Source organism: Oncorhynchus mykiss, chromosome 29 (assembly GCF_057628025.1).
Source record: "Oncorhynchus mykiss isolate SJ-2025 chromosome 29, ASM5762802v1, whole genome shotgun sequence".
Lineage (NCBI taxonomy): Eukaryota > Metazoa > Chordata > Actinopteri > Salmoniformes > Salmonidae > Oncorhynchus > Oncorhynchus mykiss.
The window spans coordinates 35,188,763-35,214,315 of record NC_143050.1 but is presented as its reverse complement, the minus strand read 5'-3'; the positions used below and the strand labels follow the sequence as shown (position 1 = coordinate 35,214,315).

Genomic DNA, 25,553 nt, shown 5'->3' with positions numbered 1-25,553 from the left:
GTTGTGGTAATGTCTCTGAATTGATGAAAAGGCTGATGAGAGGCGATGAAATTGCTACAGGAATCAAGCTGAACTCTGACCTCTCATAGAGCTGTTGTCCTGGAAACACTGTTGAAGTATTAGTTGGTGTCAGGGATGTTTCAGTTGAAAGTTGAAAAGAGCTATAAAGGGACTTGTTGTTTTTCAATGAGATGAGTGTGTGTGTGGGGGGGGGGGGCTTCTATCCTTGTGGGGACCTAAAATCCCCAAAAGTCCCCACAAGGAGAGGAAAACAAGTGGAATTCTCCTCCCCTAGTCCCCTACTTTTAGCTTAGGGGTTAGGTTTAGTGTTACAATTAGGGTTAGGGGTTCGGCTTAAGGGTCAGGGTAATGGTAAGGGTAAGGGTTTGGGTCAAGTCAAGGGTTAGGGGTTAGGGAAAATAAGATTTTGAATGGAAATACATTCTAGGTCACCACAAGGACAGAAGAACATAACGTGTGTGTGTGTGTGTGTGTGGTGTGTGTGTGTGTGTGTGTGTGTGTGTGTGTGTGTGTGTGTGTGTGTGTGTGTGTGCGCGTGTGCGTCTGTGGTGTGTGTGCGTGTGTGACTATTTATTTCAGAGCCAGCCATAGCCTGTTGTCAGATCCCTGAAACACAGAATGAGCTGTAAGACAGCACTGACATCTCATTTGTCCTTGCACACAAACACACAAACACATTCACACACACAAACACACACACAATGAGGAGACCACAGTTGAACCCTGCTGTCACTCAGGTGCTGTCACGGTGACTCAGCTGACAGAGGGTTCTGACCCCCGCCCACCCTGTCACCTGTCAGACAGGTAGAATGTCAGCTGTCACATATCCTCTCCTCTGCTTTCTCTTGCTCTCCCTCTATTCTCTCAGCCTCAGAAATAAAGAACTATGAAATGAGAAAAGAGAAGTTAGAGGTAGTGAAAAACAGAGTAACAGTCGTATAATGATATATTCATTTAATAGGATCTCTGTGGTGGCATTAGCATCCTAGCTAAGCCTAGATATATTTAGTGCATCCTGCTGTGGTCGGCTTGATGCCCAGAGGATGGTGATGAAGATGAAGATTGTGGTCATTCCATAGCGGTTGATTTACTGTGACATGGTGGCTCGACCCCATTAGGAATAGATCTCCAGCAGGCTTGTTAGCCGGACCAGACCTCTCCTTTCTCTTATAATTTACTACCTTCATCCACAGAGAATGTGTTTCTTGCACATTGTAATAGAAGCCATCCATTCTGCTTGTCAACGTGGAAAAACAGTCCCAGTCGCTGAAGGGGATGTCTAGTAGAGAGGGTAGGGTGGGTGCCGAATGGGTGTGGCTATGAGGATATTTAGAGCAGGGGTTCCCAAACTTTTTTGGTGCCGGAGACCTCTTCTGTGAGAGCAAATTCATCAGGTACCCCCTCAAATTCAGAATACAACTCTGACCTTTAGAGTGCGATACAAATAACATACAATGAGTTTTACTATGACTGCTGCAGTGCATGGCCGGACTAACCAAGTCTCCAGCCCTCGGAAACAACATTTCAAATGGCCCTCCCTCTTGGCATCAGAGAGAACATTTAGCAGTTTTAAAGGTCCCGCTCATAATATGAGAGGATGTACTTTTCTCTAATGTCTACCTTTCAGAAAGTCTGAAAAGACAGGCTGAGTGAGCTGGGAGCTAATAGGCTGAGTGAGCAGGGATCTCACCTTGACTGAGAGTTATTTGTCAAGCAACATGTCTTGCAGTAAAATCATCTCAAGCACATTTGCTGATGCACAAAAGCAACTCAAACAACATCGAAATTGCATGCAACATCCAATCATGTCATACATCGCATCATGGTTTCACAAATGATTTGCTTATCCAACTGTTTGGTTATTGTAAAAGCATAAACATAGGCAACATGTTGGCTGCTTAATTTAGCTAGCAAGCCAAAAATTGAAGTTGAAATTCGACAAGGTGAGTTCTGGGTAGCGTTCATAATATGTACAAAACATTAAGAATACCTGCTTTTTCCATGACTGATCAGGTGAACCCAGGTGAACATGACGACCCCTTTTCATGTCACTTGTTAAATCCACGTCAAGCAGTGTAGATGAAGGGGAGGAGACAGGTCGAAGAAGGATTTTATTTGCCACATGCGCCGAATACAACAGGTGTACAGTACACCTTACCGTGAAATGCTTCCTTTACAAGCCCTGAACCAACAACGCAGTTCAAGAAGAGCTAAAAAATATTTACCAAATAAACTAAAGTAAAAAATAATCAAAAGTAACAATAAAATAACAATAACGAGGCTATACAGGGGGTACCGGTGCCGAGTCAGTGTGCGGGGGTACAGGTTAGTTGAGGTAATTTGTACATGTAGGTAGGGGTGAAGTGACTATGCATAGATAATAAACAGCGAGTAGCAGCAGTGTACAAAACAAATGGAGGGGGGGGGTGTCAATGTAAATAGTCCGGGTGTTCAGCAGTCTTATGGCTTGGGGGTAGAAGCTGTTAAGGAGCCTTTAGGTCCTAGACTTGGCGTTCCGGTACCACTTGCCGTGTGGTAGCAGAGAAAACACTCTATTACTTGGGTGACTGGAGCCTCTGACAAGATGATGGGCTTTCCTCTGACCCACTATTATAAAGGTCCTGGATGGCAGGAAGCTTGGCTCCAGTGAGGTACTGGGCAGTAGCGCCTTACGGTCAGATGCCGAGACGTAGCCACACCAGACAGTGATGTAACCGGTCAGGATGCTCTCGATGCTGCAGCTGTAGAACTTTTTGAGGATCTGGGAACCCTTGCCAAATCTTTTCAGTCTCCTGAGGGGGAAAATGTTTTGCCGTGCCCTCTTCACGACTGTCTTGGTGTGTTTGGACCATGATAGTTTGTCGATAATGTGGACACCAAGGAACTCTTGACCAATTCCACTACATCCCCGTTGATGTTAATGAGGGCCTGTTCGGCCCTCCTTTTCCTGTAGTCCACGATCAGCCCCTTTGTCTTGCTCACATTGAGGGAGAGGTTGTTGTCCTGGCACCACACTGCCAGTTCTCTGACCTCCACCCTATAGGCTGTCTCGTTGTTGTTGGTGATCAAGCCTACCACGGTTGTGTCGTCAGCAAACTTAATGATGGTGTTGGAGTTGTGTTTGGCCACGCAGTCGTGGGTGAACAAGGAGTACAGGAGGGGATTAAGTACACACCCCTGAGGGGCCTCAGTGTTGAGAATCAGAATGGCAGACATATTGTTGCCTACCCTTACCACCTGGGGGAGGCCCGTCAGGAAGTCCAGGCGCCAGTTGATGAGGGAGGTGTTAAGTCCCAGGTTCCTTAGCTTAGTGATGAGCCTCTTGGGCACTATGGTGTTGAATGCTGAGCTGTAGTCAATGAACAGCATTCTCACATAGGTGCTCATTTTGTCCAGGTGGGAAAGGCAGTGTGGAGTACGATTGAGATTGCGTCAGCTGTGGATCTGTTGGGGCGATATGCGAATTAGAGTGGGTCTAGGGTATCCGGGAGGATCCTGTTAATGTGAGCCATGACTAGCCTTTCAAAGCACTTCATGGCTACCGACATGAGTGCTACGGGGCGGTAATCATTTAGGCAGGTTACCTTCGCTTCCTGGGGCACAGTTGGTTAGGAGTTTGTAAAACTTCAACCATCCCCTCCTCCGATATTCTACAATTAGAATCAGGTGCGCTATATTAGGGTTGAAATGAAAACCTACAGGACTGTAGCTATCCAGGAACAGGGTGGTAAGCCCTGTTGTAAATTAATAACTGTGTTGTATTGTATTGCACCCTCTAAAATTATTCCGCAGACCCCATGGGCAAATCTGTTTAATTAAATCTGTTCTGCTTGCAATGTTTATTTTTAAATTAAATAACCGTTGCAATTTTTTTTTAGATTACTCAGTTGTCATTCTTAAATAAAAAACTGAAAAGTATTTAGAATCTGTTTACCTGTTTTTTAACAGCTGTTACTAACTTAAAGGGCCAAGACAAATGTGCCGAAAGAAGTTGGTACCCAAGCGCCAATACGTCTCTCCTCACCGAATGGGTGATAGAAACCAGATAGAAACTGATAATGTGCATGTGACTTAATTGAATTTGAATGAACTGAATGATGAGGAGGAGGGTGAAGAGGGTGATTGAATTTGAATGATCTGAATCATGAGGGTGGAGATATTACGTGAGGGTAAAGAAATCACGGAGAACTGATGTTCCGCCCCCCTCCATCCAGTGACTCCACTCCATCCAAAGCCATCTTCACCGCGAAAAGTTCACGATTCCCCTCACCATAGTTCCTCTCTGTGGCATTGAGGCGATGGGAGAAGAAGACACAGGGATGTAACTTGAGGTCCAGGACAGCCTCCACGCCGACATCTGAAGCATAGGCCTTCACCACGAACTGGCGGGATGGGTCAGGATAAACCAAGATGGGAGCTTGTGGTTAAACAGTGTTTGAGATCCTGGAATGCCCTGTCAGCAGCTGGGGACCACGTGAACGGAATCTTGGGAGAGGTGAGTGCAGACAGGGGGGCAACCAGGGTGCTGTAACCCCGGATAAAATGGTGATAAAAGTTGGCGAATCCCAGGAAACACTGCAGTTGCACTCTGGATGCATTTCTAAGAGGAAAAATCTGGTTGGTTTTTCTTTGGATTTGCTCCTACCATATCTATTGTGTTATATTCTCCAACATTAGTTTAACCTTTCTACAAACTTCAAAGTGTTTTCTTTCCAATGGTACCAATTATATGCACATCCTGGCTTCAGGGCCTGAGCAACAGGCAGTTTACTTTGGGCATGTCATTCAGGAAGGAAGTGGAGAAAAAAAGGGGCTAGACCTAAGCAGGAATTGGATCGTCTCGCTGTGGTTCCCTGACACGTAGGTTGATGGGGGTGGTATTATGGTGACCCGGCTGCTCCAGCGCTCTAACGTCCATTTGAATGGATAGGGGCTGAGTGGGGGTGCCAAGCTCGGACACCAGGGTAGTGTCCATAAAGCTTTCATCGGCCCCAGAGTCGATGAGTACACGGAGAGATTTGGACTGGTTCCACCACAGCCAGATGGCATGTAAAGGGATGCGAGTAAGGGGAGATGAAATGTTATCCATATGGCCCACCAGAGTACTCACTCCTGGTCTTTTCGTGGACAGGTGGCCACGAAATGACCAGTAGTCCCGCAATACAGGCAATTCTTTGTGTGAAGCCTGTTCGGCTGGGAACAGCCTAGCTCTGCCTAGTTGCATCGGCTCGGGAAGAGGTGAATTGGCAGACTTCGGGGACTCTCAGGGGAACTTGGGTAGCCTCGGGTTCTCTCGGCAACGGAGCCGTCGAGGACTTGGGCGGGTGAGTGAAATCGAACCTCCTCTCCTTCCTTCACTCCCGTAGTCGCCCATCGATCCCAATGGTCAAGGCGATGAGCGAGTCGAGATCCGTCTGTAGTTCCCGGGCTGCAAGCTCATCTTTTACTTCCTCCGATACTCCATGCAGGAACATGTTGAACAGCACTTCCGGGTTCCAGGCCCTTTCAGCTGCCAACGTGCGGAAATCCTCCACATAGTCTGCCACACTGTGGGAGTCTTGCCGAAGCTGGAGTAACTTCCGGGCAGCCTCTCTCCCGAACAACGGAGCATCCAAAAACTTTCTTGACCTTCGCCGTGAACTCCTCCAGACTGAAGCATACGGCCGACAGTTGTTTCCATACTGCCGAAGCCCAGGCGAGAGCTGTCTCGGACATCTTAGAGCTTGATGATGAGGGAATTCTGCGCAAGAAATGCCCGACAGGTGCCTGACTCTCCATCGAAGCGTTCCGGAGGAGATAAGCGGGGTTCACTGGAAATCAGGAAGGTGGTGCTGATATTTTTTTATAAAAATGGTTTATTTAACATTTATTTAACTAGGCAAGTCAGTTAAGAGCAAATTCTGATTTACAATGATGGCTTAGGAACTACCTTGTTCAGGGGCAGAATGACAGATTTGACCTTGTCAGCTCAGGGACCTTTTGGTTACTGGCCCAACGCTCTAACCACTGCCGCCCCAAAACAGCTGGGTTACTGAGGGGCTGGGAAGTTACGGTTGTGGTAGGCTGCCTAACAGACAACCCACGGAATTGCTCCAGCAATGTGTTCAATCATGGCGTTTGGCCAAGGTCTGGAACCCTTCCATAAGACCACAAAGCAACTCCTCATGCCTTCCAATGGTGGCTCCTTGGGAGGAGACGCCATTGCAGAGTTGGTCCGAGTCTGCTGGGACAGTCGTGGCCAGTTTGTACTATCACGTTTCAGGAGAAGACCCAGATACCGGCAGTGTCGAAGTAACAAAAGTTTATTACTAAGACGGGGCAGGCAAAACGACAGAGGTCAGTAATCCAGATCAGAGACCATACGGTAAAGAATGGCAGGCAGGCTCAGGGTCAGGGCAGGCAGAATAGTCAAAACCTGGAAAACAAGAAAACAGGAACTAGAAAAAGGCAGGAGCAAGGGGAGGCTTGATGACAAAACAAACTGGCAACAGACAAACAGAGAACACAGGTATAAATACACTGGGAATAATGGGGAAGATGGGTGACACCTGGAGGGGGGTGTAGACAAGCACAAAGACAGGTGAAACAGATCAGGGTGTGACAGAAGAGGATGATTGAATTTAGAACAATAGTGTAATGATAATGAAGAATTCTGGGCGTTGTGGGTGGTCCCATTGTTTTATTATGAAATGCTGGAAATGGTATATAGTCTCCCCTCGGGGAGTCAAATCAGACACTGAGTACAACATACAAAGTGTATAGTTCACAATGGAAAGCCGAACCAAACGAATGGACACAGAATTTAGATGAGCTGGAATCGGATGGAGGATCAGATACTGAGCTCGAAATCGACGTTGCTGTTGAAGAGTCTTCATCTGAGTCTGATATTGACTTCGAGCCTCTGCCTCGGATGCCTCGCCACAGAAAAAAACAGAACAGGGCCAACAGACGGTAAAGAGACAAATTCAACAGTTTTCTTTATGTGACAAGTTGATTGCAAAGAAGACTGGCCTGCTCGGAACAGTGACCAAACAGAGTAGGGAGCTACTGCCTTCTGTGCAAGACAATATACCAGTGGAACTGTACTCCACATCAAATCAAATGTTATTTGTCACATGAGTCGTAAACAACAAGACTAACAGTGAAAAGAGAAAAAAAAGAGAAATAATAGAAAACATAAGAACACAAGCATAAAAAAAAGACAACTGCCATCTGGTCAGACCTGCTCTGAGTACGCATCCACATAATGTTAAGTCGGGTAGATGCACACGAAACAAGGCCCATGAAAACTGTGTGTGGTGCAACTGGTTTGTTTGTGGGGCCTGCTCACACAAAGCCCCGAAACTGTGTGGTGACTGTGGACCCGAAAGATAAAGAGAAGATGAGATTGATTCATGCATACAGGCACGGATAAACCGCCACAGTACCGTGTCCAATACAATCAACAAATGCCTGGTTTTATATTTTGCCATGGATATACTGTATTTCCACAAATATTTATTAATGCAATTCATCCTGAATATCCCCCTGCCCGAGTACCTCCTGCAGTGCCACTGATCTAGAGAGTGTTATAGTCTTTAGAATGGTGTGTGTGTGTTTGTGAAAGTTTGTGTGTTTGCCTGCGTGGGTGCGTGCATTCCAAAAGACAGACAGTCACAGGTATATTTAATGGGAATGGGGAAACTAATACTTGTTTTTCCTTCCTAAAAGGTTTGTATTTATTTACACGTTGAGCTATAATTTCCTTCAGATGATAAATCGCTGCTGTGGCTAACATTAGGCTGGAGCGTTGATGTGAGGCTGGCGCCACGGGCCAGGAAGCAGACTGGGCCTATTGATCAGCTCACGTACTCTACTGTACTCTACTCATTCAGCCCAAACCATAGTAGTTATGATGGGAATAGCTGAGGGGGAATATATTCTGTTTGAATGTTTCTGTTGGAATAAAACAATACAGCTGCTCCTACAAGTTCCACCTACAACAGGTCCAATTCAGGATCAGTGGAATTGCTCCTATGCAATTCTTCCATTCTTCTTGATCCTGCCAGTCCTCTTTCTATTCTTCTTTCTCATCAAAGGACAAATACAACGTGTGTCTGTTGTTCCTTGCTGTTCCTCTCCTCGTCGCTGCTCCGTAGTGTTACTATTGACAGAAAGAAGATAGAGGTGAATATAAAAGTAACTCGGCAGACAGTGACAAATCCAGATGCCTGTATTCCTTGACACGTTCCGCAACCACAACAAAGAAAAACCATAAACAGCATTTTTCATGAAGACATGAAGTGTGTGTCAGCATCGGAGGGATAATATTCCTCTTCATCTGGGGAGTCGGGAGAGAAAAGGCAGCAAGTGACAGTGTGCTAAGAGGCTCCGAGCAGAGCAGAGCAGCAAGCTGTGAATATGTGAGTAGCCTTCAGCTAGTGCTGTTGTTTCTCATGTTCATTATAGTCCATCACGGCTGACAGAGACAATGATGAAGACAGCAGTATCGCTGTAGCAGAGACAGCATAGACCGTATAGAATAGTACACTACATGCTTCCTCTAAGGCTTCTCTGTCAGGCCCGGATGTGTCACAATACTGTATCTCGCTCCCTGTTTAATTGATACTCTCGTTTTCAGATCATACCAACGTACTGCACTTCTCCTCTCTCCCTCTCCTACTCCTCCTCTCACATCTACCCCATTCTGTCCTCTCCACCCCACACCTGTCTCGCCGTCCTTCTCTTCCCCCAGTCTCCAACCCTTCTCCCCTATCCCTCCTCTCACCTACACCCTCTCTCCCCAGCTCCTATCCTACCTTCTCCTCTTTTACTCCTTCTCTATTCTCTCCCCTCCCTCATCTTTGTTCTCCCCACTTCTCCTCCTCCATCTCCCCTCCCCAGTCTGCCCCCACCCCCATCCCACCATCCCCTACCATAAATCCTGCACACTGGTGCTTTAATGGATAATTAATTGCTGGTGGCTCTGTACTGTAATAAGACGATAAATTAGGACATGGACCTGGGTGTGTGTGTGTGTGTGTGTGTGTGTGTGTGTGTGTGTGTGTGTGTGTGTGTGTGTGTGTGTGTGTGTGTGTGTGTGGGTGCGTGAAAACGAGGAAGGTATCATGCTTTGTCTTCGGTCCAAGTGTGTGTGTGTGTGTGTGCTTGCATGTGTGTGTGATAACAGGATAAATGAGGACATGGGCCAGTGTGCTGTGTCAGTGTGTGTTGTTAATGGGCCTTCAGAACAGGGGCATCTGGGTAATAAATTAGACAGGGATTAACTGGTGGGCTACGGACCTCGGGAGGGAGGGAGGGAGGGAGGGAGGGAGGGAGGGAGGGAGGGAGGGAGGGAGGGAGGGAGGGAGGGAGGGAGGGAGGGAGGGAGGGAGGGAGGGAGGGAGGGAGGGAGGGAGGGAAAGTAACAATTAGATATTTAACACAACTTTGTTGTCTAAATTAAAAAGAAGAATGACAGAGGGAGAAGGACAGAAAGATGAAGAGGAGAGATATTCTTTGTGTGCCTCCAACAGGGGATGAAATGATTTTACAGGAACAGCTTGAAGTTGCTTGAGATTTAGACGTATAGTTGAGAGAGACATGGTTGAGGTGTGGGTTCTCCCTGGTCTAAAGCTCTCATCATGTCAAGTGGGACTGTGGGATTTTGCCTCTCTTCCCGGAGGAAAACCACAGCTTAGTAAACAAGGACAAAATCTCCCACTTGGAAACCCGGAATTTCAGCAGATAGTCCCTAATCCCATTTTCCTGCTTGTCTGATTAAGAGGTGAGCGAGAGAGATTAAAGAACGTGTGTGGGTGCGCGCGTGCATGTGTCCACGAGCGCGCGTGTGTGTGTATGCGTAAGTGTATGCATATCTGTGCACACCATGTGTGTGTGTGTGTTTTCTGGCTGTGTGTTTGAGAGATAACTCGAGAAGGAAGAAGAAATAAACCCAAGAGAAAGCAGCAAGCAGCTGCACACTTCGCTCAAACACACGACAGAGAGAGAAAAAGGAGAAGAAAAGGGGAGAAATTGCAAATGAGATTAGAAGTGAGCAGAGGAAGAAAAATGGTCGTTCGGTTTATGTCACTTTAATTAAAAGCCCCGCCAATCTTGGTGCTCCTAATGTAGCCCTAACGAGCCGGGCTTAGTGGCAGTTATGTAGATAAAAACTCCCACTGATTGATCCCAATGGCCTGCTGAAATTCGTTTCACTCCAACATATTGATTTCATTCGGTTGGTTGAAAACTGCTAATTAATAATGATAATAAAAACGTCGCAGCTCATTAAAATCACCCAGACAGCTTTTTACTCAATCCTTTTTTCACCATCCCTCCCTCGCTCTTTCTCTCATTCTCTCATTCTCTCATTCTCTCTTTCTCTCTTTCTCTCTTTCTCTCTGATTCTCTGATTCTCTCTTTCTCTCTTTCTCTCATTCTCTCTGATTCTCTGATTCTCTTATTCTCCTATTCTCTGATTCTCTGATTCTCTGATTCTCTGATTCTCTGATTCTCTCTTTCTCTCTTTCTCTCATTCTCTCTGATTCTCTCTTTCTCTCATTCTCTCATTCTCTCGTTCTCTGATTCTCTCTTTGTCTCGTTCTCTCGTTCTCTCATTCTCTCTCTCTCAATCTCTTTCTCTCATTCTCTCATTCTCTCGTTCTCTCGTTCTCTCTTTCTCTCGTTCTCTCATTCTCTCATTCTCTCATTCTCTCGTTCTCTCGTTCTCTGATTCTCTCTTTCGCTCCGTTTCTCTCCCTCTCTGTATTTGAACTGGCTGAAATGGGGTTCTCCTTGAAAAACTATTTTAGCAACACATAGGCCTATATACAACAAATAAAATTAGAAAGATCTGTGGATAGTATTCATTCTTAACCTACCCATTGCTGTTTCAGTTTGTAATTCAATACAGGACATATATACTTGAGACAAAATACATTGTGTGACGGTTAACCACCTTGGGATGAACCATAAGGGAATCAAACCCATAACCACTATGTTGCTAGCACCACACCCCAACCAGTTGAGCCACGTAGACCACACAGTAGGAGGAATGTTCCCTGCCCGCTATCGTATACTATGTTGGAAGTCATGTGTGTTTTGTGGAAAGAGTGGTAAACTCTGAGCGTTTCTGGCGTCGCTGGTGGTGCGACAACTCCATCCCTGTCCTTTCTCTGCATACCTCTCTTTTTCTTTTGATTTGTCAGCCCCTTCTCTCCCGTTCTCCTCATGCCGCGTCTTTCATTTCCACTCCATCCCTCTGGCTGTCTTCATCTCATTTCGTCTCTCTTTCCCCCTCCGCCCCTCTCCTCCTCCTCTTCACTCCCACCTTCATTCCTCTCTCCCTCATCCCAACACTCGCCATTTTCAGCTTGTCGTCCTTGATTTTTTTTTCAAGACAAAAGAGGAAAAAAGGAAAGGAAAGAAGGAGAGACAGATGACATATTAGCGGTGGGGGAGTAAAGGCAGGCTCACTGTTCTCTCTCGCTCTCTCCGTCCCTGCATACCTTCACCCCCCCCCCCCCCCCCCCCCCCCCCAGCCATGTCAAGCTAATAGTTTTCAGAGGGCCCGTGTTCCACATTAACTATAGCTCACTATTCAGCTGGAGCCATACTGTGTGTGTGTGTGGTGTGTGTGTGTGTGTGTGTGTGTGTGTGTGTGTGTGTGTGTGTGTGTGTGTGTGTGTGTGTGTGTGTATGTGTGTGTGTGTGTGTGTGTGTGTGTGTGTGTGTGTGTGTGCGTGTGTGTGTGTGCGTGTGTGGGTGCGTGTGCGTGTGCATGTGTGAGAGAGCCATCCAGTTAATGCAATCCCCTAAATGCCTACTGCGCCAGGCCTGCTGACAGTGACATATTAGTTCTGCAGCCTCCTGCAATCTGATATGAGCCGGTTTGCCGCCATACTAAAGATTTGATTAATGCGCCTCCATTTGGCCCGCGTAATTGGCTGAGACTGTACTGGTGAATAATCAGAGTGTTCTCTTGTCTCTGATTGGCTGACGAGGTGAAGGCATGCTAATGAGTGAGTGGGTTAATTAAGCTCCGGGCGCCACGGCGACAGTTACTGATGACTGTTATGACAAACCGCCGCCGGCTGCCAGGCAGAGGGAGAGAGAGAGAGAGAGGGAGAGAGAGAGAGAGAGGGAGAGAGAGAGGGAGAGAGAGAGGGGCAGGGGCACACACACAAAAAACACACACACACTGAGGCATTCAGAAGCCAGGATAGGGAGAGCGGAGTTCGACAAGTTTGCAGGAGGGAGAATGGAAGGAGAGGGAGGGAGGGAGGGAGGGAGGGAGGGAGGGAGGGAGGGAGGGAGGGAGGGAGGGAGGGAGGGAGGGAGGGAGGGAGGGAGGGAGGGAGGGAGGGAGGGAGGGAGGGAGGGAGGGAGGGAGGGAGGGAGGGAGGGAGGGAGGGAAAAAATACATAAAGAACATACAGTATATTAACCAGGGTAACCTTCATGCTCATTTTTCTTTTCTTGTTCCAAAGTCCTGTCCTTGAGTTTTCCTCATGCTCCACTCTCTCTCTATACAGGCCCCAGTGGTGCTAGAGATGTATTTTTAGAAGAAAGATGGGGTCTTCAGTGGGGCCAGTCACTATATAATTTCAGAGGAAATAGAGGGTTACCAGTGATGGAGGGAGGCAACAGAGAAATAGAAACAGGGAAGGGGGAAAGAGGGAAAAAATTCTATGAATAGAAGGTAGTGTCAGGTGTAATTCAGTGCTTTGACGTTCCGGTAGAGTAGAGTAGAGGAGAGGGTGAGTGAGAGAGGGGGGAGGGAGAGAGGCTAAAAAGTGAGTTACTGACCCACAGAGAAAGAGAGAGGGAGGTATAAAAAGTGACGATGTCTGTGAAGGTGGGTGGTTCAACCATAATGAGATTTGACCTTTGGAACTCCACCCTGCCGTTCAAACTTCTTATGGATCAGTGGGATGCTAGCGTCCCATCTTGACAACTTCCGGTGAAATTGCAGAGCGCCAAATTCAAATTAAATTAATATAAATATTTAACTTTCATGAAATCACAAGTGCAATACATCAAATTAAAGCTTAACTTGTTGTTAATCCAGCTACCTTGTCAGATTTCAAAAAGGCTTTACGGCGAAAGTAAACCATGCGATTATCTGAGGACAGTGCTCAGCACACAAAACATTACAAACAGTTAGCATCCAAGTAGATTAGTCACGAAAGTCAGAAATAGCAATAAAATGTATCACTTACCTTTGATGATATTCGTATGGTTGCACTCACAAGACAAAATAAATGTTTGTTTTGTTCGATAAAGTCCCTCTTTATGTCCAAAAACCACCATTTTGTTGGCACGTTTTGTTCAGTAATCCAATGGCTCAAATGCGGTCACAAGAGGCAGACGAAAATTCCAAATAGTATCCGTAAAGTTTGTAGAAACATGTCAATCGATGTTTATAAACAATCGTCAGGTTATTTTTAGCCTAATTAATCGATAATATTTTGACCGGACAATAGCGTCGTCAATATAAAAGACAAATAAGAAAGGCGCACTCTCGGTCGTGCGCAGCAAAGAGCTCTGGGAACATCCCCAGGGTCCACTCACTCAATGTGGTCATTCTCCCTCATTTTTCAGAATTAAAGCCTGAAACAATGTCTAAAGACTGTTCACAACTAGTGGAAGTCATAGGGAACGGAATCTGGGTCCTATCCCTTTAAATGGTGGATAGGCTTTCATTGGAAAAACAGCCATTTCAAAAATAATGGCACTTCCTGGATGGATTTTCCTCTGGTTTTCACCCTCCATATCAGTTATGTTATATTCACAGACATTATTTTGACAGTTTTGGACACTTTAGAGTGTTTTCCATCCAAATCTACCAATTAAATGCATATCCTAGCTTCTGGGCCTGAGTAGCAGGCAGTTTACTTTGGGCACACTTTTCATCCAAAATTCCAAATGCTGCCCCCTATCCTAAAAACGTCTTAACCTGCCTGAGGTCAGGAAGCTGCTATTGACATGGAACCAACAGGTTCAAACCAGATATGTTTGTCTGTTGGTCTGTTGGAGAGGCCAGCTGTGTAACAGTGTTCGTCTGAGGAAGGTGTGGACCAAAGCGCAGAAAACGCCCACCCTAGTCACACCCTGGCCTAACCAAAATAGAGAATAAAAAGCCTCTCTATGGCCAGGGCGGGTCAAGCTGATTGATATACACTTCACATGTCATCACATTTTCACGTGTTGTTTCATGTAATCACATGTTGCTTTACATGTTGTCATGTGATAGCAGCTTTTGGAACGCTTGATATTGAGGTGCTTCTTCTGTGAGGGTACACACACACACACACACACACACACACACACACACACACACACATACAGAGAGAGTTAATATCAAGGAGACAACGTTTGCTTCTGAATAGGAGAGTAAGACAAAAATAACAGGAGAAGAAGCCAGTGAAAACACGAGGGCGGCAATTTCTCCAAATGCCCTGCAGCCACGGTCAATACATGGCCACTGTCCAAACAAAGATTTGATGAGATATTTAAAAGGAGTGTGTGTGCGCGTGTGTGTGTGTGTGTGTGTGTGTGTGTGTGTGTGTGTGTGTGTGTGTGTGTGTGTGTGTGTGTGTGTGTGTGTGTGTGTGTGTGTGTGTGTGTGTGTGTGTGTGTGTGTGTGTGTGTGTGTGTGTGTGTGTGTGTGTGTGTGTGTGTGTGTGCGTGTGGGTGTGGGTGCGTGCCTGTTTATGCAGGTCATGGACGGCCAAAGAGGAACTGACACTCCCCCCCACCCGGACTATAGCGGAGGGGGGGAAAGGGGGAGGATGAAAGGGGGGTGGAGGGGTGACAGAACCTTCAGTACGAGGGCAGTAAAACTCACTCAATCACTCAGAGACTGGTTCAGCCACACAGGACTGTGAAAAGACACCCTGGCCTCAAAACCGTCAGCTAAGTATTACTGTAATGCTAGCGGAAAAATATTTGCCTTGCCTTCTTTTTCCTCCAACACATGGGAAACAAGTTCAGTTGGTAAACAAGTTCAGACTCTAACCAGTACGGTCGAGAGGAGAGGAGAAAGATAAAGTGAAGAAAGCAAGAACAAAGCCTTGATGGAGTGAAAAAGAGAGGAGAAATGGAGCGAGAGTGAAAGCGAGATAGAGGGCAAGAAAGAGAGAGAGAGCTCAGAGGGAAGAAAGTGTAAGTGAGTGATTGAGAGAATGAAGGACATATGCCCAGATGGTCAGAAAAAAAGAGACAGAAATGGAGGAGAGGAAAAGAGAAGGATAGCAGATGAAGAGGAATGTGTGGCTGTGGCAGTGACCAGCTCATTCACAATATAATAGGCTGTGTGTGTGTGTGTGTGTGTGTGTGTGTGTGTGTGTGTGTGTGTGTGTGTGTGTGTGTGTGTGTGTGTGTGTGTGTGTGTGTGTGTGTGTGTGTGTGTGTGTGTGTGCGTGTGTGTGTGTGTGTGATTAATGAGAGCTGTCTCCCTCTGCCAGCAGTTTGTCTGTTCTAGCATGGAGGATGAATGGCCTACTGTCAACCCAGCCTGAACCTCCCCACCCACCTCTCTCTCTCTCTCTCTCTCTCTCTGACATTCTCTCTCTCAGCTCTCTCTCTCCCCCTCCCTCGATCTTTCTTGGGCCTCTCTCCAGCTCTCTCTCTCTCTCTCTCTCTCTCTCAGCTCACTTACTCTCTCTCTCAGCTCTCTCTCTCCCCCTCCCTCGATCTTTCTCGGGCCTCTCTCCAGCTCCCTCGCTCACGCTCTCTCCTCTCTCTTTATCTCTCTCGCTTTCCGTCTCTTTCGGTCTCTCTCGTTCTCCTTATATCTCTCTCTTCCCTCTCCTCATCCTGCTCTCTCTCGCACGCTCTAGTGTCATCTCCCTCCTGTCCTTGTCTTCTATCTTCTACCATTTCTTCCCTTTCTTCTCTCCTTCTCCCACCATCTCTTTCCTCCCCTTCTATTTTATCTCTCACATTATATGAATAGTCCCCATGACGTCCTGAACATCCTTCCCTATCAATATCAGGAAGTTGTACGAACTTAACATTTGTGGGAAATATTGATTAATTGTTGAATTAATAATGTGGACTGTGGAAAGGGAAGTCATTTGTTTTCGTCTAAAATAACAAAATCACTCAACAATAAAGTTATAAAAGCATAACTGTACTTGTACAGAGATCCTGAGAGATCAAACACAACAGGTGTAAGAACAGAACAGACTGATTATGTTCATAGTAAGCTATATTCTCTGAGACATCTTTAGTATAGAAATCCTAAGCATGGACATGAAAACAAAATAAAGTTATCGCCATACAGATTAATGTTCAGTCGTACAGCCACCCTGGCCCTACATCCCAGCTCCTAGGAGTTTGGCTTCACCTCTAATGTAGTTCACTACATATTGGGCATTTCTGCCTAGACACAGTTTGGGGCATTTCTCATCCTCTAAACAGCACAGGAGCTGATTTTGATTTACTCCTGGTTTCATTTCATTTTTATGACATTTGAAAGTGGATTCCGTTTGGAAAGTGCAGTCAGGTTTGCATCTTCGTCAGCGGAATTTCCGGGTAGAGAGAGAGAGAAAGAGGGAGAGCAAACCACCAGCAAAAAAATAAAAGATGAATGAAGGGAGAGAGATGGAGTGATGAGAGGGAAATGGTTGAGGGATGTGAGGAGAAAGGGGAGAGGAGGAAGAAGGGTGGTGTAAGTGGAGAGAATAGACAGAGGCTCAAGAGAAGTTAAGACTAATGCACCCAAACAGATGATTCACAAAGAGAAATGACTTGGAACAAGTGGAGGAGAAATGAGAAGTGCAGAGGAAATGAGGGAATAAAGGAGAGGAAGGGGGAGGAAAGGGGGATGAGGGGAAAGACAAGTGCTGAGACAGAGGTGAAGACCACCCAAACACAGCAAGAGACAGATGTCCCAATTTGTCAACATTAAATATGAGACAAGCCGTCACGGTTTAGGACACTCTCTCTCTCTCGCTCTCTCTAACTCACTCACTCACTCACTCACTCACTCACTCACTCACTCACTCACTCACTCACACACACATACAAACGCTGTTAGTGTAGTGAAACTCTCAGAATGCTCAGAATGCTTTGAGAGCAGGTTTCATGGTCTGTTTTTGATTAACTGTAAGAATGAGAAAAGTTGAACTCGTTATCCCCAGTAAAACAGATATAGCTACTTCTCAGAAACTCATACACCAGAACAGAGCTTACACTCTAAGTATACTTCGAATTACTAAGTAAAAATGGAACTGCTCCAAATTATACCCTCATTACAATTGCATATAAGGCTCAGAGATACATCCAGCATCCGGGTCAGAGATACATCCAGCATCCAGCATCTGGCTCAGAGTAGCATCCAGCATCCGGCACAGAGTTACATCCAGTTTCATACGAGCTGGATGTAACAAACTTCAAATATGACTCCCCCAATTTGACATGTATGTTATTTTTTATGTAATTTCAATTTAATAGTAATATAATAACCCCAGGGAGGAATGTCATAAAATGTATTGTCAAGGCACAAATATACATTAAACACAATGTCATGTTAACCCACCCCCTTTTTGTTAGCCCAGCTCATGTTAGGCTGCCTCTGACCAGAACTGACGAATCTATATCTGCATCTATGTCATACTGCTGACTCTACATTTTTATAAGTGACATTGTTTGAAAAAAATTGATTCCACAAAGTTATTCCAGTCTCAGCTTCTCCCCTGGGTGAAACAGTGGGAGTTCCCACCAGATCTAAGAACCTATATTGTACTGTATTAACAGGCAGAGCTCCCCATGCTCATGTTTAAACCTGGAGTGAAATAGGTTATCAACACACATACAGCTACATATATACAGTGCATTCATGTTAAGGTGCATTCGGAAGGTATTTAGACCCCTTGACTTTTTCCACATTTTGTTACGTTACAGCCTTATTGTAAAATGTATTGAATCGTTTTTTCCCCCTCATCAATCTATACACAATACCCCATAATGACAAAGCAAAACAATCTTTTTCAGAAATGTTTGCAAATTTATACAAACTTTTTTTTAACGGAAATATCACATTTACCTACACTACCGGTCAAAAGTTTTAGAACACATACTCATTCAAGGGTTTTTCTTTATTTAAACGATTTTCTACATTGTAGAATAATAGTGAAGACGTCCAACTATGAAATAACACATATGGAATCATGTAGGAACCAAAAAAAGTGTAAAAAAATCTAAAAATATTTAATATTTGAGATTCTTCAAATAGCCACCCTTTGCCTTGATTACAGCTTTGTACACTCTTGGCAAGACCCTGATTATCGGGGCCTCAATGACATCACGATCAAGAATCGGTATCTGCTACCACTCCTCTCCTCGGCTTTCGAACCTCTCCAGGGGGCTACCATCTTTTCAAAACTGGACCTCCGGAAGGCCTACCACCTTGTTCGGATACGTGAAGGAGAAGAGTGGAAGGCGGCTTTCAACACAGCCAGTGGACACCATGAGTACCTGCTCATGCCGTTTGGACTCACCAACGCTCCTGCTGTCTTCCAGGCCCTGGTCAATGATGTGCTCCAGGACATGTTGAATCGTTTTGTTTTGTCTACCTCGATGATATCCTGGTTTTCTCCGGTTCTGCCAAGAACACGTTCTCCATGTTCAACAAGTTCTTCAGCACCTCCTGGAGAATCAGTTGTTTGTAAAAATCGGAGAGAGCGAGGTCCACCTCTCCACTATCTCTTTTCTGGGATACATCATCACTGAAGGGAATGTTCCGATGGATCCGGAAAAAATTAGAGCAGTGGTGGATTGGCCCCAACCCACGTCAACGGTGCAGTTATAACGGTTTCTGGGGTTAGCTCATTTCTACCACTGTTTCATTCGGGGCTACAGCAACCTGGCAGCTCTCCTCACTGCACGCAGCTCTCCTCTCGGCACTCACCTCTCCCAAGGTACCGTTCACATGGTCCCCGGCAGCAGAAATGGCATTTGTGGATCTGAAGCAGCCATTCACTACTGCCCCCATTCTCCTCCATCCAGATCCGACCCATCAGTTTGTGGTGGAGGTTGACGCTTCCGACGTGAGAGTAGGGGCCGTGTTCACCCTACTTTTCATTTGTCCAGGAATAAGCCCTTGTCTCACTGTCCTCTGTCTTCTGTTTCTAGGTCCATCCCTTCCCCCCCGTGTCATCGATGGCCAGCCAGCATACACTGTGAGACGCCTCCTAAGGGTTTGACCATGGGGCAGGGGTTTCCAGTACCTGGTTGACTGGGAAGGTTATGGCCCGGAGGAGAGGTGCTGGGTTCCCGCTAAAGACATCCTGGACCCGGCCCTCATCGCCAATTTTCACCACCGACACCCCAGTCAGCCAGGTGTGCGCCCAGGTAGGACGCCAGGTGGGGAGAGGGGGGGGGGGGGTGGATACTGTAATGCCCTGATCTGTTTCACCTGTTTTTGTGATTGTCTCCACCCACCTCCAGGTGTCACCTGTTTTCCTCATTAGTCCCTTGGTGCTTATTCCTTCCTTTTCTTTGTTTTTCTAGTCCTCCCGGTTTTGACCCTTACCTGCCTCTACTCTGAACCTGCCTGCCTGACCATAATGCCTGTCCTGACCTCGAGCCTGCCTGCCACCCTGTACCTCCTGGACCTTGTTATTTAACCTCTCTGGGGTGTGTGGGACGCTAGCGTCCCACATGGCCAAAAGCCAGAGAAAACACAGAGCGCCAAATTCAAATAAATTACTATAAAAATCTAAATTTCATGAAATCACACATGTAAAATAGAAACTTAAAGCTACACGTGTTGTGAATCCAGCCAACATGTCAGATTTCAAAAAGGCTTTTCTGCGAAATCAAACAATGCTATTATCTGAGGATTGCACCTCCCTAAACAAAATAGAGAAAACATATTTCAACCCTGCAGGCGCGACACAAAACGCAGAAATAAAAATATAATTCATACCTTACCTTTAACGAGCTTCTTTTGTTAGCACTCCAATATGTCCCATAAACATCACAAATGGTCCTTTTGTTCGATTAATTCTGTTGATATATATCCAAAATGTCAATTTATTTGGCGCGTTGATCCAGAAAAACACCGGTTCCAACTTGCTCAACGTGACGACAAAATATCTAAAAAGTTACCTGTAAGCTTTGCCAAAACATTTCAAACTACTTTTGTAATACAACTTTAGGTATTTTTTCAAGTAAATAATCGATAAAATTGAAGACGGGATGATCTGTGTTCAATACAGGAAGAAAACAAACTGACTCTACCTTTCTGGTCACGCACCTCTATCTAACAGTACACTTGAAGTTACCCTCATTTTGAACAGGGCTACGTCTTCATTACACAAAGGAAAAACCTCAACCAATTCTAAAGACTGTTGATATCCAGTGGAAGCAGTAGGAACTGCAAGAAGGTCCCTTAGAAATCTGGATTCCCGATGAAATCCCATTGAAAAGAGAATGACTTCAAAAAAATAAATTCTGAATGTTTTTTCCTCGGGGTTTCGCCTGCTATATAAGTTATGTTATACTCACAGGCATGATTCAAACAGTTTTAGAAACTTCAGAGTGTCTTCTATCCAATAGTAATAATAACATCTACTAATGATATGCATATCTTACCTTCTGGGGATGAGTAGCAGGCAGTTGAATTTGGGCATGCATTTAATCCAGAAGTGAAAATACTGCCCCCTGTCACCAAGAAGTTAAGATCTTTTGCCTGTCCACAACCATTCTCTTACCTGCCTCTTGGATTATAATAAATATCAGAGACTCGAACCATCTGCCTCCCGTGTCTGCATCTGGGTCTCGCCCTGTGTCCATATAGTTGGAAGGTGAACCTTTGCCACATTATGAGGTCCTGAGAGCTCTGGAGCAGGTTTTTCATCAAGGATCTATCTGTACTTTGCTCCGTTCATCTTTCCTTCGATTCTGACTAGTCTCCCAGTCCCTGCTGCTGAAAAACATCTCCACATCATGATGCTGCCACCACCATGGTTCACTGTGAGGATGGAGGCAGGTTTCCTCCAGACGTGACGCTTGGCATTCAAGCCAAAGAGTTAAATCTTGGTTTCATTAGACCATAGAATCGATAACATTGTAGTTACCCAACAATACTAAGCTAAATGACCGAGTGAAAAGAAGGAAGCCTGTACAGAATAAAAAGTATTCCAAAACGTGCATCCTGTTTGCAACAAGGCACTTAAGTAATTCTGCAGAAAATATGGCAATGAAATTAACTTTTTGTTCTGAATACAAAGCGTTACGTTTGTGGAAAATCCAACAGACCACATCAATGATATATCAGTCATATTTTCAAGCGTGATGGTGGTTGCATCATGTTATGTGTATGCTTGTCATCAGAACGTTTTTTCAGGATAAAAATAAACATAATACATGGCATAAGCACATGGCAAAATCATGGAGGAAAACCTGCTTCAGTCTGCTTTCCAACAGATACTGGAAGACAAATTCACCTTTCAGCAGGATAATAACCTAAAACACAAGGCCAAATCTACACTGGAGTTTCTTACCAATACGACATTGAATGTTCCTGAGTAGCCTAGTTACAGTTTTGACTTAAATCGGGTTGAAAATCTATGTCAAGGCTTGAAAATGTGAGTCTAGCAATGATCAACAATCAACTTGACAGAGCTTGAAGAATTTTATATATAATTATGGGCAACGCTCTTTAGAGACCTACTGTAACGGCAGATTTCCTCCTCTTCGTCTGAAGAGGAGTAAGGATCGGACCAAGATGCGGCGTGGTAAGTGTTCATGACGATTTTAATAACAAAAGCACTGAACACTATGAAATACAAAAACAATAAACTAATACGTGAAATAACAAAACCGAAAGAGTGCCGTGTGGTGAAAAACACAGACACGGAAACAAAACACCCACAAACCAAGACTGCCCACCCCAACTCATGCCATGACCATACTAAATAAAGACAAAACAAAGGAAAATAAAAGTCAGAACGTGACAATACCCCCCCAAAGGTGTGGACTCCGGCCGCAAAACCTGAACCTACAGGGGATGGTCTGGGTGGGCGTCTGTCCGCGGTGGCGGCTCTGGCGCAGGACGTGGACCCCACTTCACCATAGTTTTGGTGTGCCTCTTAGCCCGCCTCCATGGCCTCTTTTGAGCGACGACCCTCGCCGCCGATCTTGGACTGGGAACCCACGCCACGGGTCCCGAATGGATGATAGACTCCGGCAGCGCCAGACAGGCGGGAGACTCCGGCAGCGCCGGACAGGCGGGAGACTCCGGCAGCTCCGGAGTGAAGGGCGGCTCCGGCAGCTTCTGGCTGGCTGACGGCTCCGGCAGCTCCTGGTTGACTGACGGCTCCGGCAGCTCCTGGCTGGCTGACGGCTCCGGCAGCTCCTGGCTGGCTGACGGCTCCGGCAGGTCCTGGCTGACTGACGGCTCCGGCAGCTCCTGGCTGACTGACGGCTCCGGCAGCTCCTGGCTGACTACGGCTCAGGACAGACTGGCGGCTCTGACGGCTCAGGACAGACTGGCGGCTCTGACGGCTCAGGACAGACTGGCGTCTCTAGCAGCTCAGGACAGACGGGAGACTCTAGCGGCTCAGGACATACGGGAGACTCTAGCGGCTCAGGACATACGGGAGACTCTAGCGGCTCAGGACATACGGGAGACTCTAGCGGCTCAGGACATACGGGAGACTCTAGCGGCTCAGGACATACGGGAGACTCTAGCGGCTCAGGACATACGGGAGACTCTAGCGGCTCAGGACAGAGGGGAGACTCTAGCGGCTCAGGACAGACAGGAGACTCTGGTGGCTCAGGATAGACGGGAGACTCTGGCGGCTCTGGAGAGGAGGAAGGCTCTAGCATCGCTGGACAGGCGGGAGCACCTGTAGGCAAAAGGCGGAGAGACAGCCTGGTGCGGGGGGCTGCCACCGGAGGGCTGGTGCGTGAAGGTGGCACTGGATAGACCGGACTGTGCAGGCGCACTGGAGCTCTTGAGCACCGAGCCTGCCCAACCTTACCTGGTTGAATGCTCCCGGTCGCCCTGCCAGTGCGGCGAGGTGGAATAGCCCGCACTGGGCTGTTCTGGCGAACCGGGGACACCATGCGTAAGGCTGGTGCCATGTACGCCGGCCCAAGGAGACGCACTGGAGACCAGATGCATAGAGCCGCCTTCATGGCACCTGGCTCGATGCCCACTCTAGCCTGGCCGATACAAGGAGCTGGAATGTACCGCACCGGGTTATGCGCCCGCACCGGGGACACCGTGCGCTCCACAGCAGAACACGGTGCCTGCCCGGTCCCTCTCGCTCTCCGGTAAGCACAGGAAGTTAGTGCAGGTCTCCTACCTGGCTTCGCCACACTCCCTGTGTGCCACCCCCAATACATTTTTGGGGCTGCCTTTCGGGCTTCCTTGCCAGCCATGTTCCCTCATATCGCTGGCTCCTCTCTACGGCTGCCTCTGCTCTCCTAGCTGCCTCCACCTGTTCCCATGGGAGGCGATCCCTTCCAGCCAGGATCTCCTCCCATGTGTAGCAACCCTTGCCGTTCAAAACGTCCTCCCATGTCCGGAGTCCTGACATCACTGCCTCTCCTGCTGCTGCTGCCTGTTACCACGCCGCTTGGTCCTTGGTTGGTGGGTGTTTCTGTAACGGCTGATTTCTTCCTCTTCCTCTGAAGAGGTGTAGCATCGGACCAAGATGCGGCGTGGTAAGTGTTCATGATGATTTTAATGACAAAAGCACTGAACACTATGAAATACAAAAACAATAAACGAATACGTGAAATAACAAAACCGAAAGAGTACCATGTGGTGAAAAACACAGACACGGAAACAAAACACCCACAAACCAACAGTGAAACCCAGGCTACCTAAGTATGATTCTCAATCAGAGACAACCAACGACACCTGCCTCTGATTGAGAACCATACTAGGCCGAACACAGAAATAGAAAAACATAGAAACACAAAACATAGACTGCCCACCCCAACTCACGCCCTGACCATACTAAATAAAGACAAAACAAAAGAAAATAAAGGTCAGAATGTGACACTTCCCCAAAAATACTCACAGTTGTAATCGCTGTCAAAGGTGCTTCTACAATGTATTGACTCAGGGTGTGAGTACCTATGTAACATGAAATATTTCTGTATTTTCTTTTCAATAAATTAGAAAACATTTCTAAAAACATGTTTTCACTTTGTCATTATGGGGTATTGTGTGTAGACGGGTTAGAAATTTGCTTTTGTAATCCATTTTGAATTCAGCCTTTAACACAACAAAATGTGGAATAAGTCAAGGTGTATAAATACTTTCTGAAGGCACTGTATCTGGAGCGAATAGTGCATTAAGATACTGCAGTGCAAGCTTGGCCGCCATAAGCCCGTCCTTGGGCTCGTGCTCTCGGACCCAGGTTCGAATGTCGTGTGGTAGAACTTGTAGAAGTTGCTCGAGGATGATGACCTCCCCGATTTCGTCCTGTGTCTTCTCCCCCGGTCGAACCCATCGTCGGTAGAGACCCTTGAGGCGGTGGTACGTCTCTGTCGGTGACTCACCCGATGGCGTTGATGCAGCTCTGAAGCGTTGACGGTAGGTTTCCTGTGAGATGTCAAACTTCACCAGCAGCGCTTCCTTCAAGCCCTTGTAGACATTGGCCAGCCCCTCATCCATTGCTGTGTAAGCCTCTAAGGCCTTGCCCGTGAGCAATGGGACAAGCCTGCAGGCCCACTCTACCTCAGGCCACTGCCACGTCTTAGCCATGCGCTCAAACCTCAGCAGGTAGTTTTCAATGTCCTCCCCCTGCTGGTATGAGGGCATCTTTGGCTCCTTCCTCAGGAATGCTGGAAGCTGGACGTTAACACTGCTGGACTGGTCTCCTGGTGCTGGCCTCATTACTGCTTGGGGTGCCTGCTGTGGAGTTGAAGTCCCTGCTGCATCGAGCCTTTGTCGTCCTGGTGTTGGAAGACCCAATCTTGGGCTCTCACTGACGAGTTCCGCCTGGTGGGGAGCTGTGAGGATAGATTGGCGTAGGCCACGTAACTCCTGCTTGAGGTCTTCGTCCCTCCTCTCAAGGCAGGTGAAAAGTTGCTGAAAAAGGGTTACCATGGTTGGGTGTGGTTCTGGTCCCCCAACTGCTCCTTCAGTCAGCAGCTCACCCTGTTCTGGTTGTCTTTGGCCCCGCGGTCGGGCTCCTAGTTTCTCATACTTGACCTCTTCTTCTCCAGACGATTCCATGGTATTCCACCCCGGTTCAACTTCAGGTACCTTTTCTGACAGTTGCTGCTGTTGCTGAGAACGCAATCCTGTACGCATTCCTTTACCTCTCTTGTTGGAATTCACTGATTTGCGGTACGCCATCCCACCACTGCCACCATATGTCACGTAGAGTAGGCCAGAAGGCTAAACTGGATAACCTAACCTCTATCAAAATAAAAAGATGGCGGAGCCGCAAAAGTTCTTCTGTGCAAAGGTGTTTATTTACAAGTGATTCCGGAACAAAAAACAACAGTACTGCCATCAACGTCTACCTTATGGGACAGCTTAAAAACAATGCTGCCCCATCCACAGCTCAATC

General features: G+C 46.7%; 1 protein-coding gene across 1 annotated transcript; it reads right to left on the bottom strand.

Annotated features, from left to right (window-relative positions):
• Positions 1-24,274: 24,274 nt before the first annotated feature.
• Positions 24,275-25,336, bottom strand: LOC149970435 (uncharacterized). The gene has a single exon (XM_090226262.1). It carries the CDS (start codon positions 25,334-25,336, stop codon positions 24,275-24,277), a length of 1,062 nt encoding a protein of 353 aa, XP_090082388.1.
• Between the last annotated feature and the right edge of the window lie 217 nt (positions 25,337-25,553).